Raw genomic sequence first — 12,327 nt, forward strand, 5'->3', positions numbered from 1 at the left:
TAGACCAGGAGTGTCAAACTCAAGGCCTGTGGGTTGCATTTGGCCTGCAGGGCGCTTAAATCTGGCCTTGGGGAAGCCCTGGAAACAGCAAAGGACTGGACTGCAGCGCCTCTGCCAGTGAAAACGGAGCTTGGGAGGACCGCGAATGGCCCTCCCAAGCTCTGTTTTCACTGGCAGTGGGTTGCAGGAGGCCGTCGCAGCCAAAAACAAAGCTCGGGAGCCCATTTTTGCTGGCAGAGCACTTGGGCCACTACAGGTGCCCCCAACACAAGTGATGTCAAGCTGGCCATATCCACCCTCGCCATGCCCCCCACCCGGGGTCAAACACAATCCTGATGAAATAGAGTTTGACACCCATTTTAAACCATACTCTGATTTTAATTATATATTGCTCTGCTTCTATGTTTTCTTTTGTTTGATGTTGGCAACGTGTATAGTTTAGTACATTCATACTCTTATCCACTGTGGCTTCTGCATCTTCAAAATGCATCCTACATTGGATCCGAAGGTTTAATGCGATACATCTCTTTAGTTAATCTCAGATGTATCAAATAATGGCACAAGATTCCAGCATGATGCTAATTTCTATTAAATGGATCATATTTGCACAATGTGTTGAACTACAAATCAGCACCTGCACAGGTGAAACATAAAGCTTGTGTGGTCAATTTGTGGTTCAATGCAATGTATGAATCTGGAAGTCTGGATTATAAGGTATCCAAATCAGGAAGCAGCCTAAAGTTGTGACATACTGCATTAAAGAAATAGAGTGCTTACTTACTGTATATGGCAAAAAAGTAATGCTCATCATGCATGCCTAGGAAAAGGAAGAAATGATATAGCAGATGAAAAGAAACCGTCTCCTGTTCATAGATACAGTAATTCAATTCTCATCATTCTGGGGAGGCAGTCAATCAATCAATCAATCAATCAATCAATCAATCAATCAGAATAGAGCTTGATGGGACCTTGAGGGTCTTTTAGTTCAACCCCCTTTCAGATGAGTGGCTGTCCTATTCTCTTCTAAAAAACCTCCATTGATGAAGCACCTACAACTTCTGAAGTTTTTTTTATTTTTTTTATTTGAATTTATATCCCGCCCTTCTCCGAAGACTCAGGGCAGCTTACACTGTGTTAAGCAATAGTCTTCATCCATTTGTATATTATATACAAAGTCAACTTTTATTGCCCCCAACAATCTGGGTCCTCATTTTATCTACCTTATAAAGGATGGAAGGCTGAGTCAACCTTGGGCCTGGTGGGACTTGAACTTGCAGTAATTGCAAGCAGCTGTGTTAATAACAGACAGACTTAGTCTGCTGAGCCACCAGAGGCCCTGGTGAAGTTGTACTGCAAAATCCTCATTCTGAAATTACCTCACTTTTGTTTTCTATACTAAGGGTAGGACTGAGATGGAGGAGCAAGTCTTTTTCACTCAGAATTGCTAGAATTAGCATCCACAGTATCTTTTTATTATAATAAAATCCTACAAAGGCCATTTTCATTTAAACTATTAATTACAAATTAAGATATAATGACATGAGAAACAGCATATTCTGCTTTCCAAATCTTAATTCCCTTCCTACCCAAATGGCCATTTTGAAATGATACGACTTGAATTAAAAGCTCTCCTAGTATATCAGCACATTTCCTAAAAAACATTTGAAAACTCAAAGCCCCAAATACCAACGCTGTGATTCATCAGTACAATGATTTGAACATATCAAGCTCCATTTCATATCTTACTAAGAGCTGGGAACATCTATTATTTCAAAAAATAGATTTAGGATTTTAAAAAAAAAATTCACTCACCAAATTTGCAAGGGCCAGTACATCATCAATGAGTTCAACCACCTGAAAAAGTCTAGAAAGAAAAAACAAACTATTATAAAACAGACCTACAAAGTTTTGATTCAAAACTAGACTCATTCAAACTGGCAAGTCTTAAAGTTGGTGATAATTATCAAATATTCTCCTGTGTAGCAAAAATGGAAACAAGAACAAGATGTTGTCCGCCAGCAGCCTGCAGAGCTGGCAGTGGAGTCAGACAGTGAGGAGGCTGGCTAGGACAATGGATCAGTCCTGGAGTCAGGGGAAGGCCCCAACGAGAGCTCTGCATCAGAGACAGAGATAGGGCCAGGGCCATCTGGAAGCAATGCACAGAGCCTCCAAAACTAAACAGCAGAGAGGCAGAGGAACAGGAGGAGCCTGTTCCTAGTCCACGCATCTGAAGAGCTTTCAGAAGGCAAGAGCAGCTAAAGCAAAAAGGACAACTCGAGAGTAAGGCCAGGAGATGATTGGCCCCTTCCATAAGGTTTCAAAGAGCAGCAATGGCTCTTGGGTTCTTTGAAGGAAAGCAACGTTGCTACAATTGTTTATTGTCTCCTTTTTCTGAACTTTGTGGGGTTCTTGCCAAGAAAAGCCTTTGTCAGGGTGCCCAAGAAGAGAAGGGTTTATGATAAGGCCGAAGTGAATGACTTTATCTGAAGGACTTTGTTTTGGACTTAATTTGGACTAAGCTGAGAATGAAGTAATTCTCAACTGTTCTAATAAAATATGTTTATTTAGGACTGATTGTGTTTGGTAATAACTACTTGGGCCTAGGTCACAACACAAGATGCAAAGAAAACTGCCAGTTAAAATTCAGCAACTACTCTTCCTAAAATGCCTTTTAAGACAGCAGATTAGACATCCTCAATTCCAATCATCAGGAGTATCAAGACTTTCTGGTGAAGTCATCCAACACTTTGCTCCTATTCTTGCTTGTTCTGTGATTCAGAGAAAGGAAAACACACTGATTTTTTTTCTTGTACATCTTACCTTAAAGGAATTACTATCTCCTTCCTGTGTTGAGTTTGCTGCAAAACACAAGGGCAATTCTCTGGAATCTTGCTCGCTTTCTCGCTCTGGCACATGCAAAGGACTCAGCTCATTTATCTTACTTAGGTTTACCATATTTCACCTACAATGAGTTTCAGATAAGATAGCAGAACCTTTCCTCTACTTTTATTTATTCATTCATCTACTTCGAGTAGATAAAGCTTTCTAGTCAATCCTGAGTCGATCCTCGAGTTTGCCTGGAAAAAATATTTTCTTGGCAACATTTTTGGAAGTGGTTTGCTACTACCTCCTTCCTAAGGCTGAGAGAGGGAGCTGGTTTTGAGCCCAAAGCATGGTTCCTGATCTTGAGCCTGGTGCCATAGCCACTACATCAAATTGCTTTCTTCACTTAATTAATACAATAAAATAAATTAAGAGAATTCTGTCTCTTCTGAAGAAGGAAAAGGAATCAAGTACAAATGTTGGCAGTAAATCAAATAAATAGTGCAACTGTCATTGTTATCATTTGAAAAGTTCTTATTCTTCTTTGATTTTTTTAACTTGTGTCTGGCTGATCTTGATTGGTTTTCATGTATGGACTGCTTCAATCATCAATGCCATTTGCCCAAAGTATGAATGAATGGGCTGCATCTGCACATTAAGGTACATCATCATATCTTTGCTTCTGGCTACACAAGGTCCATAAATTTACTTGTTATGGTCTGAAAATCATGGTTAATATTTAGCATTACATGTCAAGAGGGCCAGTATAGCAGGATAAACAAACCACAGTTTAATGCAATATGTGTGCAAGTTGAAGGGTGACAACTCTTATATCCTAATGAAGGATTTGGAGAAGTACTTCGTGATTGCTTCCTTGAGAACTCGGTTGCTGATGGAATTTGTCTGGGTTCTTAAGTGGCCTTATTTTGAAGACAAGTCTAACTGGTTGGGAGAGGCGAGTAATCTGATTTGTAAGGCTGCGTTTAGGAAATTTTGTAAACCAGTCTGTAAAATTCTGTGGATGAAGTTTGTTTACAAGCTGAGCAGTAACTTCAGCACGGAGCAGAATTGTGTAGAAAGAATAAAGTTGATCGTAATGAAAGGAGATTGAAGGAATAATAAATTATGGCAAGTGAGAGATGCCCATCATCACACCTGCTTTCTTTGGCCACACAGAGTAGCTATTGGTATATTGCTGTTGCGTTTCTAATACCATCCGAATGGATAAATTTACAGTTTTCAAGTGCTTGATACATGTACAGTTTCTAAAACACTCCAAATTTCATACCTCACATGAGCTGCCCAAGCAACAGTTACTATTAAAAAGGTCATCAGATAAACAGCAATTTTGGTGGCTAGCAGCTGCTGGACACTTTCTCCAAGTTTCTGGAAAAAAGGCAAAACATTCATCAAAAAGCCGACAAACTTTTCTTCCATATAACACTACATAATTCCTTTTCAAATAAACAGATGCATGAAAAGGTGTTTTATATAATACATAATTCTTAAGGTGATCTTTATTATATTTTTAAAGCAGTGAAGGAGAGACCTTCACTTATGTTCAAGGACATAAAACTAGCCTAGCTCACAAAATACAAAAATCACCTAATAAGAACTCATACTGTCTATAAATACCGGATAAGTCCTTATGAATCTCAAACTGGCTTATAAACTGTGTTTTCATTTTCAGGAACTGCAAATAAAGCTTATGATTAATGATAGGCCTTCTCTTTTGTTCAATCCTGTATTATCCCTAGGCTTTGGAAAGTACCATAGACTCAAATATTCAGTGCAATTTCTAAATTATTTTATGTAAACCTTGTTTGTGTATATGCGTGTATGTATTTTGTACTTCTGTTCTACATTTATATTATCCAGATTGCTAATTTTAATTACTTATTGTTGTGTATGTGTGGCCTGAGCAAGCCTATTAGCATACTTTATTTAATGTTGTCTTTTAGCCATTTTTCTTTTGTCTGTATCTTTATCTTACCTATCCTGGCATTGTCAATTTCGTTTTGAATATTTGAATACCAATTGTCTTCGGCTGCTTAAAGGCCGCAATAAAGTTAAGTAAGTAAATAATATCATTCAAATTCCTAACTTAGAATACTACACCCTTGTCTTTTAGCATCTTCTACCATTTGTGTACAGTATTTTGAAATCTATATCACAAAATGCTCAGTCTCCTGAAACAATTTTTTATTATATATTTCATTCCTGACATGCTCATCCATGAACTCCTTGCCATCCAAATTCTCAGCCCCCTTCCTAACATTATACAATTCCTCTGGGGAACTCCAATGTGCTTTTTCAAGAGGCAACTGGACTTTCTGTTTTTTGTTTGAAGACGTTTCGCTTCTCATCCAAGATGAGAATGAGAAGCTTCTTCAGCTGGATCTGGATCAGCTCTGAAGAAGCTTCTTGGATGAGAAGCGAAACTTCTTCAAACAAAAATCAAAAAGTTCAGTTGCCTCTTGAAAAAGCACCTTTGAGACAACCATGACTTGGATGATTGAGAATCATCCAAGTCATGGGGAATTTACATTGCTAAAAGTGGTCAAAAGTGGTCAAGAATTAAGAGGGAGAAAAATATGTTGTAATCTATTGTTCTTTGCTATCATTTGTAATGGACTTTCAACCCCAGCATATATCAGCGAGACAATAAACAAAGTTGGTTCCCAATCTGATGTTAACAATACTTAAGAGATTTTTCTCTAGGCCAATAAATTATGGCATTCTGTACTGTGCTTACCTACTATGGGCCTAACTATGGGCATTCCCCAGTATGTTAGAACCACCTTATTGGAAATTCAAACTGCAACTTTAGTTGTTTAGAATCACAACTGATCTTTATGTGGAATATGAAATAAACCGTACGGTACCTCATCTGAATGTATCTTTGTATGAGCCACAGGTAAAATCTGCAACAGAAGAATCATATAGCTATAGTAACAGGCCAGTTTTAATTTGAAAACATGAAACAAATGTGCAGAAAACATCTATGCTTCTGATAAAAAATTAAAAGCAGAATTCCTTGTGTTGAATCTTACCTTTACAGCTTTCCACAGAAACATTTTATGAAATATAATACTGTTTGGCAAGGATGATGGGTTGCATCAGAATTGCTGAAGATACTTAACAGTAATTATTTTCTAAATTGTCAAATCTCAATGGTCGAATTACAAAATAATAAAAATCCTTTTTTGAAATGTATTTTAATGTATTTTAAATGTATTATAAATGTATTATTGAAATTATGTGTGTTAAAAGTTTAAAAAAAACAAAAATTAACACATACTAATACAAAAATAGAAAAGAAAATGATATAAAAGTACAGTAAGAAAAAAACAAAACAAAAAAAAATAGAAAAAGAAGACTTTTTAAAATGTATTTTGACCATGCGGTCCAAACATCAGCCTAAATTAAGGCCAACAATATTCCTATTGACTCCAGATTTTTGTAGAATCTTGTCACAAGCAAGATTCTGGCTGGACTTTAAGATTCCTGTATGAAAGATTGCTACTAGAAACATTTGTCTTAATTACTATCCAAGAATACCGACTTCAATTTATTTGGCCTATATAAGCACCAATTGTCTAATACCGGTAGAGTACTACGTTCCCATAAAGATACTTCTTAATTTAATGTGTACATTATTCAAGGAGGTTTAAATGCCAGGAATGGGAGTGGCGGATAGGTAGATTTAGCAGTGAGCTTTAGGTTAATGATTGATTTAATGATATCCAAAACTTTCTTCTGCAGCCTAATAAGGATGAAACGACTGCACTTAAGAATCTGTCTTTAAATGAAAGGCTCATTATCCATGACATTACCATTTTTAAAATACCAACAGCTTTTAACAGTGCTGCAATGATTGATTTTAAGTCACTTTTTGCAACTGAGGCTTTGGCGGGGAAAAGTCCAAGATACAGCTAGTCCTCATTTAATGACCACAGTTGGGACCAACAAATCAATTAAGTGAAGGGGATGCTAAGTGAAACCACAAATGTGCTTCATGACCTTATCTCAGCTTTCTTTGCTTTATGAACCCGCAAAGATAATAAATGTGAGGACTGGCTGCAAAATAACTTTTTTAATACTGTCGTAACCAGTGGTGGGTTTCAAATTTTTTTACTACCAGTTCTGTGGGTGTGGCTTGGAGGGCATGGCATGGCTTGGTGGGTGTGGCAGGGGAAGATTACTGCAAAATCTCCATTTTCTCTGGGACTCGATCAGCTGGGATTCAGGAGGCAGAGAATAGATGGGGGTGGGGCCAATCAGAGGTGGTATTTACCGGTTCTCCGAACAACTCAAAATTTCTGCTACCGGTTCTCCAGAACTGGTCAGTACCTGCTGAAACCCACCTCTGATTGTAACATTTAAACTTGCTCTACAACTGAGGTGGGGGACTATGGCCCTTTTATGACTTGTGGACTTCAACTTCCAGAATTCCTGAACCAGCATGGCTGGTTTAGGAATTCTAAGAGTAAGTAAGCTCTACGAAATTAAATGAGGATAACCTGTATATTCAATTTTAGCTAAAATGGAAACAGACCCAATTGACTCCACTATAAGATTGCTAGGAGATTGACTTAGGTTTTTCTTTCTCAGACTAAGATTAGAGCTCCATTTGGTCCTGATGGGAATTAACTTACACCTCAGCTAAGATTCAAGAATTTTTTTTAAAAAATTAAAAGTGCACCAAATGTAGTATCAATTTTTGAACATTTGGAAGTTTATGGACTCTTTTTCCAACTAACACTGGCTCTCCCGTTCTGTCTTGATGCTATCATTCCTACCCATTCCAGTGTCCAGCCAAAAATCTGATAAACAAATCTGTATTTCATGAGTTATTAAACATTTATACAGCCACCCAATTCACACACAGTGATCCGCATATATATCCTGTATACATTAATATTAGTTACTAACAATTTTTGTCCATTAGAAACAATGACAGGCAAATTAATATGGAAAGGATCAAAAGGGAGTTTGGGGAGAAGTAAAAGGCAGCAACCCATAAGCAAAATCATTTTAATTTAAAAGATTATATATCGTCTAGCACGACAGCATCCTGACAAGAGAATGGTCTTGGTTAAAGTAAATAAAGATAAGAATATAAAGGACTTCATGCAACTTGTGGATCTTTGTTAACTGAAATACGGTTTGGTGATCTAACCCAACTGCCTGGATTCACATAATACAATTCAACCATACAGCCTGGATTCTCAAAATTCACTTAGCCCAGGCTTGTTGATTTATCTACAAGTCTCTCCCTCTAAGCAACATACACAGTGTCTCATCTTTGGAAATGAAGATTGAAACCAGAAACCAGAACATAACATCACTAACAACAGTGCTCATGGGCGAATTTGACAAGTCATGAACTGAACTGGAGATAGCACCCTTGAAATGTCTACTGAGTGAGAAAGCTGTATAAAAACTCCCTCACACTGTTGTGATGAGGATAAAGAGGCTTTTTGTTTTTTTGCATAGCACAATACACTGTGCTAATGGAGGAGAGAAATAGACAAATCTATTTGTTTTAAATAGAAGGTAACCCACTGCTTGATGCATTGCAGGAGAAAAGTTCACATTTTGCAGTGGGTGCATCACAGCAAAGTTGGATACCTCATTTCCCCTTCCCATCCAGGTACCTACCTTCCAGGAATTTTACCGGCCGTATCTTCTGCCTTATCTTACAGTACTATTAAGTGGGCAGCCTTTCTGCCCTCTCATAGTACTGCAAGACAAACTAGTACATAGATTTTGTTTGCATCTGCACGACAGAGGGATTCAACGCTTGCAACGCACAGGGTGGTGGTGGGGGAGAGGAAACAGCCGCGCACTCAACATCGACCCATCTCTTTCGGCACGCCATCCTGCGTGGATCAAGTACCCGCCTGTTGAACTCCCGCCTGCCGGGATGCAGGGCTCCCTTTCCGAGTGGAAGAGGAGTAAAGAGCCTTGGCCGGTGCGCAGCGGCCTCCGACTCACCATGACGGTGGCGATGATGGAGAAGAGCGCATCGCTGTAAGCCAAGAGCCGCTGCGAGGCTTGGGTGCCACCGCCCAGCTCGCCCAAGCGCCGGTCGTGGCTATACGGCGTCGGGGCACGTCCGCCTCCTTCTGCCATCGTCCTTCTGCTTTTGGGAAGGACGGGCAGAAACAGAGCCGGCAGCCTCCTGCGCCGCCGCTTCCGCTTTCTCTTCGGCAAGACGCCCGCCCTCTCTCCCACCGCTCCGCCTTCGCCTTTTTATTTTGGCGCGTGGAGGCGCTGCTGGACGAGAAATCGTTCGTGGGTCTTTGCTCCTTGGACGAGCGGCTCCCTCTTTCGGCGAAGTTTTCTTCTTGCTCGCAGGATGTAGTTATTTCATATTTTTAAAGATCTTAAACCAAACTCTGGGCAGCTCACGACGACCCAAGTAAAAAAAACAAAACAAACAAAAAAAACCCCCTCAAAACTATATCAAGCGTGAAATTAAAACGAGCCCACACACCTCCCATAATCCTAAAAGCTTTAACCAAAAACTTTCTACTATTGACCTCACCCCATTCCTAAGAGGACCATAAGGGGCGTTTTTTCGGAGTATAAGACACATCTCCCCCGCCCAAAAGAGGGTGAAAATTTGGGTGTGTCTTATACACCGAATGTAGCCCCGTCCAGCCTCTGAAACAGAGGTTTCAGAAGCTGAAAAAAGCCTCTTAAAGGGAGGTTTCAGAGGCTGAAAAAAAAGCAAGGCACAGAGCTCACAACCAATGAACCTGTTGCTAAAATTCCCCTCTGTTGGGAGTATTCCGGGAGGCCCATCCACCTGCCAATCAGCTTTTTTCTCATTTTCCTCCCCAAAAACTAAGGTGCATCTTATAGTCCGAAAAATATGGTAATACATGTGGGGAACCAATTATTTTCAATAATATGACTAGTATATGGCTAGAACTGCAGAATATGGCTAGAACTGCAGAAAAAATAATTGCTACCAACCTGCCTTCCATTGAGGACCTGTATACTGCATGAATCAAGAATAGGGCCATGAAAATATTTACAGATCCCTCACATCCAGGACATAAACTGTTTCAACTCCTACCCTCTAAACGACGCTATAGAGCACTGCACACCAGAACAACTAGATACAAGAACAGTTTTTCCCCGAAGGCCATCACTCTGCTAAACAAATAATTCCTTCAACACTGTCAAACTATTTACTAAGTCTGCACTACTATTAATCTTCTCATCGTTCCCATCACCAATCTCTTTCCACTTATGACTGTATGACTGTAACTTTTTTGCTGGCAATCCTTATGATTTATATTGATATATTGACCATCAATTGTGTTGTAAATGTTGTACCTTGATGAAGGTATCTTTTCTTTTATATACGCTGAGAGCATATGCACCAAGACAAATTCCTTGTGTGTCCAATCACACTTGGCCAATAAAAATTCTATTCTATTCTATTCTATTCTATTCTATTCTATTCTATTCTATTCTATTCTATTCTATTCAGCAGGCACTGGGAGACTCAGATTCCAGTCCATCCTCAGCCACAGAAACTCAATGTTTAGTTATTCTCTTTCACCTCTATTTACCTCACAATGTTGCTTGGGGGGAAATAGGCCTACATACATTGTCTTGAGTTCTACTGTGAAAAGTGGATATTAATGTAATAAATAAGACTTTCTCTGAATCAAACAGGAAATAGTATGAGAGCGCCAAGCCAGGTTACTTGAGAAATTAATGTACGGTATCTGAAGGTCTATTTGTAAGAAGACTAGTCTACGTGCCCATCTATTCATTTTTTTCTTTTTCTTTTCCTTGTGACTCACTGAGATATTGCAATGTCTGATGGTTAAGTTACACTGGCTAATTAAAGTGCACACTGAGTGACTTGGAATTACTGATTCATTTTATAGCTCTGACTGATGCTATCCAAATGAAGAAGTGAAACGGTAAACTGTGACAGAATTCTATTAATTCTTTTTCTCCTAGCCTCCAAAATCTCTTTAAGTGATGCTCGAAGCACATCTAGTTACCATATGATAATGCAATTTATCTGGAGGATGTGACAAGCATTTTGTGACTTAAGAAAAAGTACAAAGTCAAGGGCAAACAAATGGGTACTTGGTACAAAACACTGAATCACAAATTAACTAGCCAAATAATAATCTGCCCTTGCTTGTTAGATAAATTCAGTCTATACATTTACAATTCAATGTATCATGTCAGCTGAAAAAAACTGAGTTAACTATATAAACTATGGTTCAATTAATCTTCAGCTTGTCATGTAAACCCAATCAAAGTGTAGCACTCGATTTCTATAATACTGTACTCTAAGCCAAATCTCTTACATTTTGGTGTAGAATGTAATGTTTATCTGGCTAATTTATTTATTTGTTTTATTTATTAAAATTATTTTCTGATAGTAGAAAAAACCTGAAGCAATGTATCAAAAATTATACAAATATAATTTATTTTAAATTATCTTTATAATAGGTATATTTATATAATGCATATTCATAATATACAGTATATATATATACATACCATATGTATACATACACACACACGTTTATACATATATACAGTGGTGGGATTCAGCCAGTTCGCACCACTTCGGGAGAACCGGTTGTTAACTTTCTGAGCAGTTTGGCAAACTGGTTGTTGGAAGAAATCATTAGGGCAGAGAACTGGTTGTTAAATTACTTGAATCCCACCACTGCATATATATATATATGCAGTGCTGGGATTTTGGTATGTTCGGGTCTTTTCCCGTGTAAGATTGAAAAGAAAAGACCCGAACATACCAAAACCTGCATACATATACCCGTGAAAACCTACGAAAACATATATATATATACATAAATATATATGTGTGTGTGTGTGTGTGTGTGTGTGTATTTGTTTTCTGAGGTTTTCGCGGGTGTTTGTATGTAGGTCTTTGGTTATTTGGGTTTTCTCCCACATAAAATTGGAAGTGTCTTGGCGACGTTTCAACAAAATCCCATTCGTCATCTTCAGGCTGGGTGTTTACAGCTTCGTGCTTCTAGGAGAAATGTGTGATTGCAGCTGTTTTTTCCTTTTAACTGCTAGTGGGGGTTTGAACTGATTGGGTGGGAGCTTGGCTGTGCTCTGATTGGATGGGGTTTTTTTGTGTGCTCTGATTGGCTGGGGGTGTGTCCTGTTTGGGTGGGGGCTTGGTTGTGCTCAGATTAGTCTGTGTTGCAGTGGGATTTGAGCTGGTGAGCTGCATTGCTGTTCTTTGGCTTCGTGTTCGTGGTCGTGCTACATTTTCATAGTGGGTGTCAGTCTGCTGCATGTATGGATTGGAGGGGTTTGAAGTGGCTAATGTTGCAATTGCAGTCTGGCTTCTGGTCCTTGGTCGTACTTCATCATCATTGTGGGTTTGGGTCTGCTTTCTGGGTGGATGTGTGGTGGTGACATCCTGTGTGGACCTCGTGAGTGTGGGTCTGGTGTCATTCTCGTGTTAGGGACTCGTTTGTC

At 38.9% G+C, this 12,327-nt stretch overlaps 1 protein-coding gene across 2 annotated transcripts in view; it reads right to left on the minus strand.

Moving 5' to 3' along the window:
- Positions 1-9,043, minus strand: part of TMEM175 (transmembrane protein 175) — a 29,490-nt gene extending 20,447 nt beyond the window's left edge. For both annotated transcript variants that reach the window (XM_058169819.1, XM_058169818.1), the window contains exons 1-5: positions 8,824-9,043; positions 5,709-5,747; positions 4,112-4,209; positions 1,813-1,864; positions 782-817 (exon numbers count right to left, since the gene is read on the minus strand). In XM_058169819.1, coding sequence (XP_058025802.1) covers positions 782-817; positions 1,813-1,864; positions 4,112-4,209; positions 5,709-5,747; positions 8,824-8,961 — 363 coding nt within the window. In that variant the 5' untranslated portion in view covers positions 8,962-9,043. The remainder of the gene's footprint in view (positions 1-781; positions 818-1,812; positions 1,865-4,111; positions 4,210-5,708; positions 5,748-8,823) is intronic.
- Positions 9,044-12,327: the final 3,284 nt, after the last annotated feature.

Source organism: Ahaetulla prasina, chromosome 2, assembly GCF_028640845.1.
Source record: "Ahaetulla prasina isolate Xishuangbanna chromosome 2, ASM2864084v1, whole genome shotgun sequence".
NCBI classification, from domain to species: domain Eukaryota; kingdom Metazoa; phylum Chordata; class Lepidosauria; order Squamata; family Colubridae; genus Ahaetulla; species Ahaetulla prasina.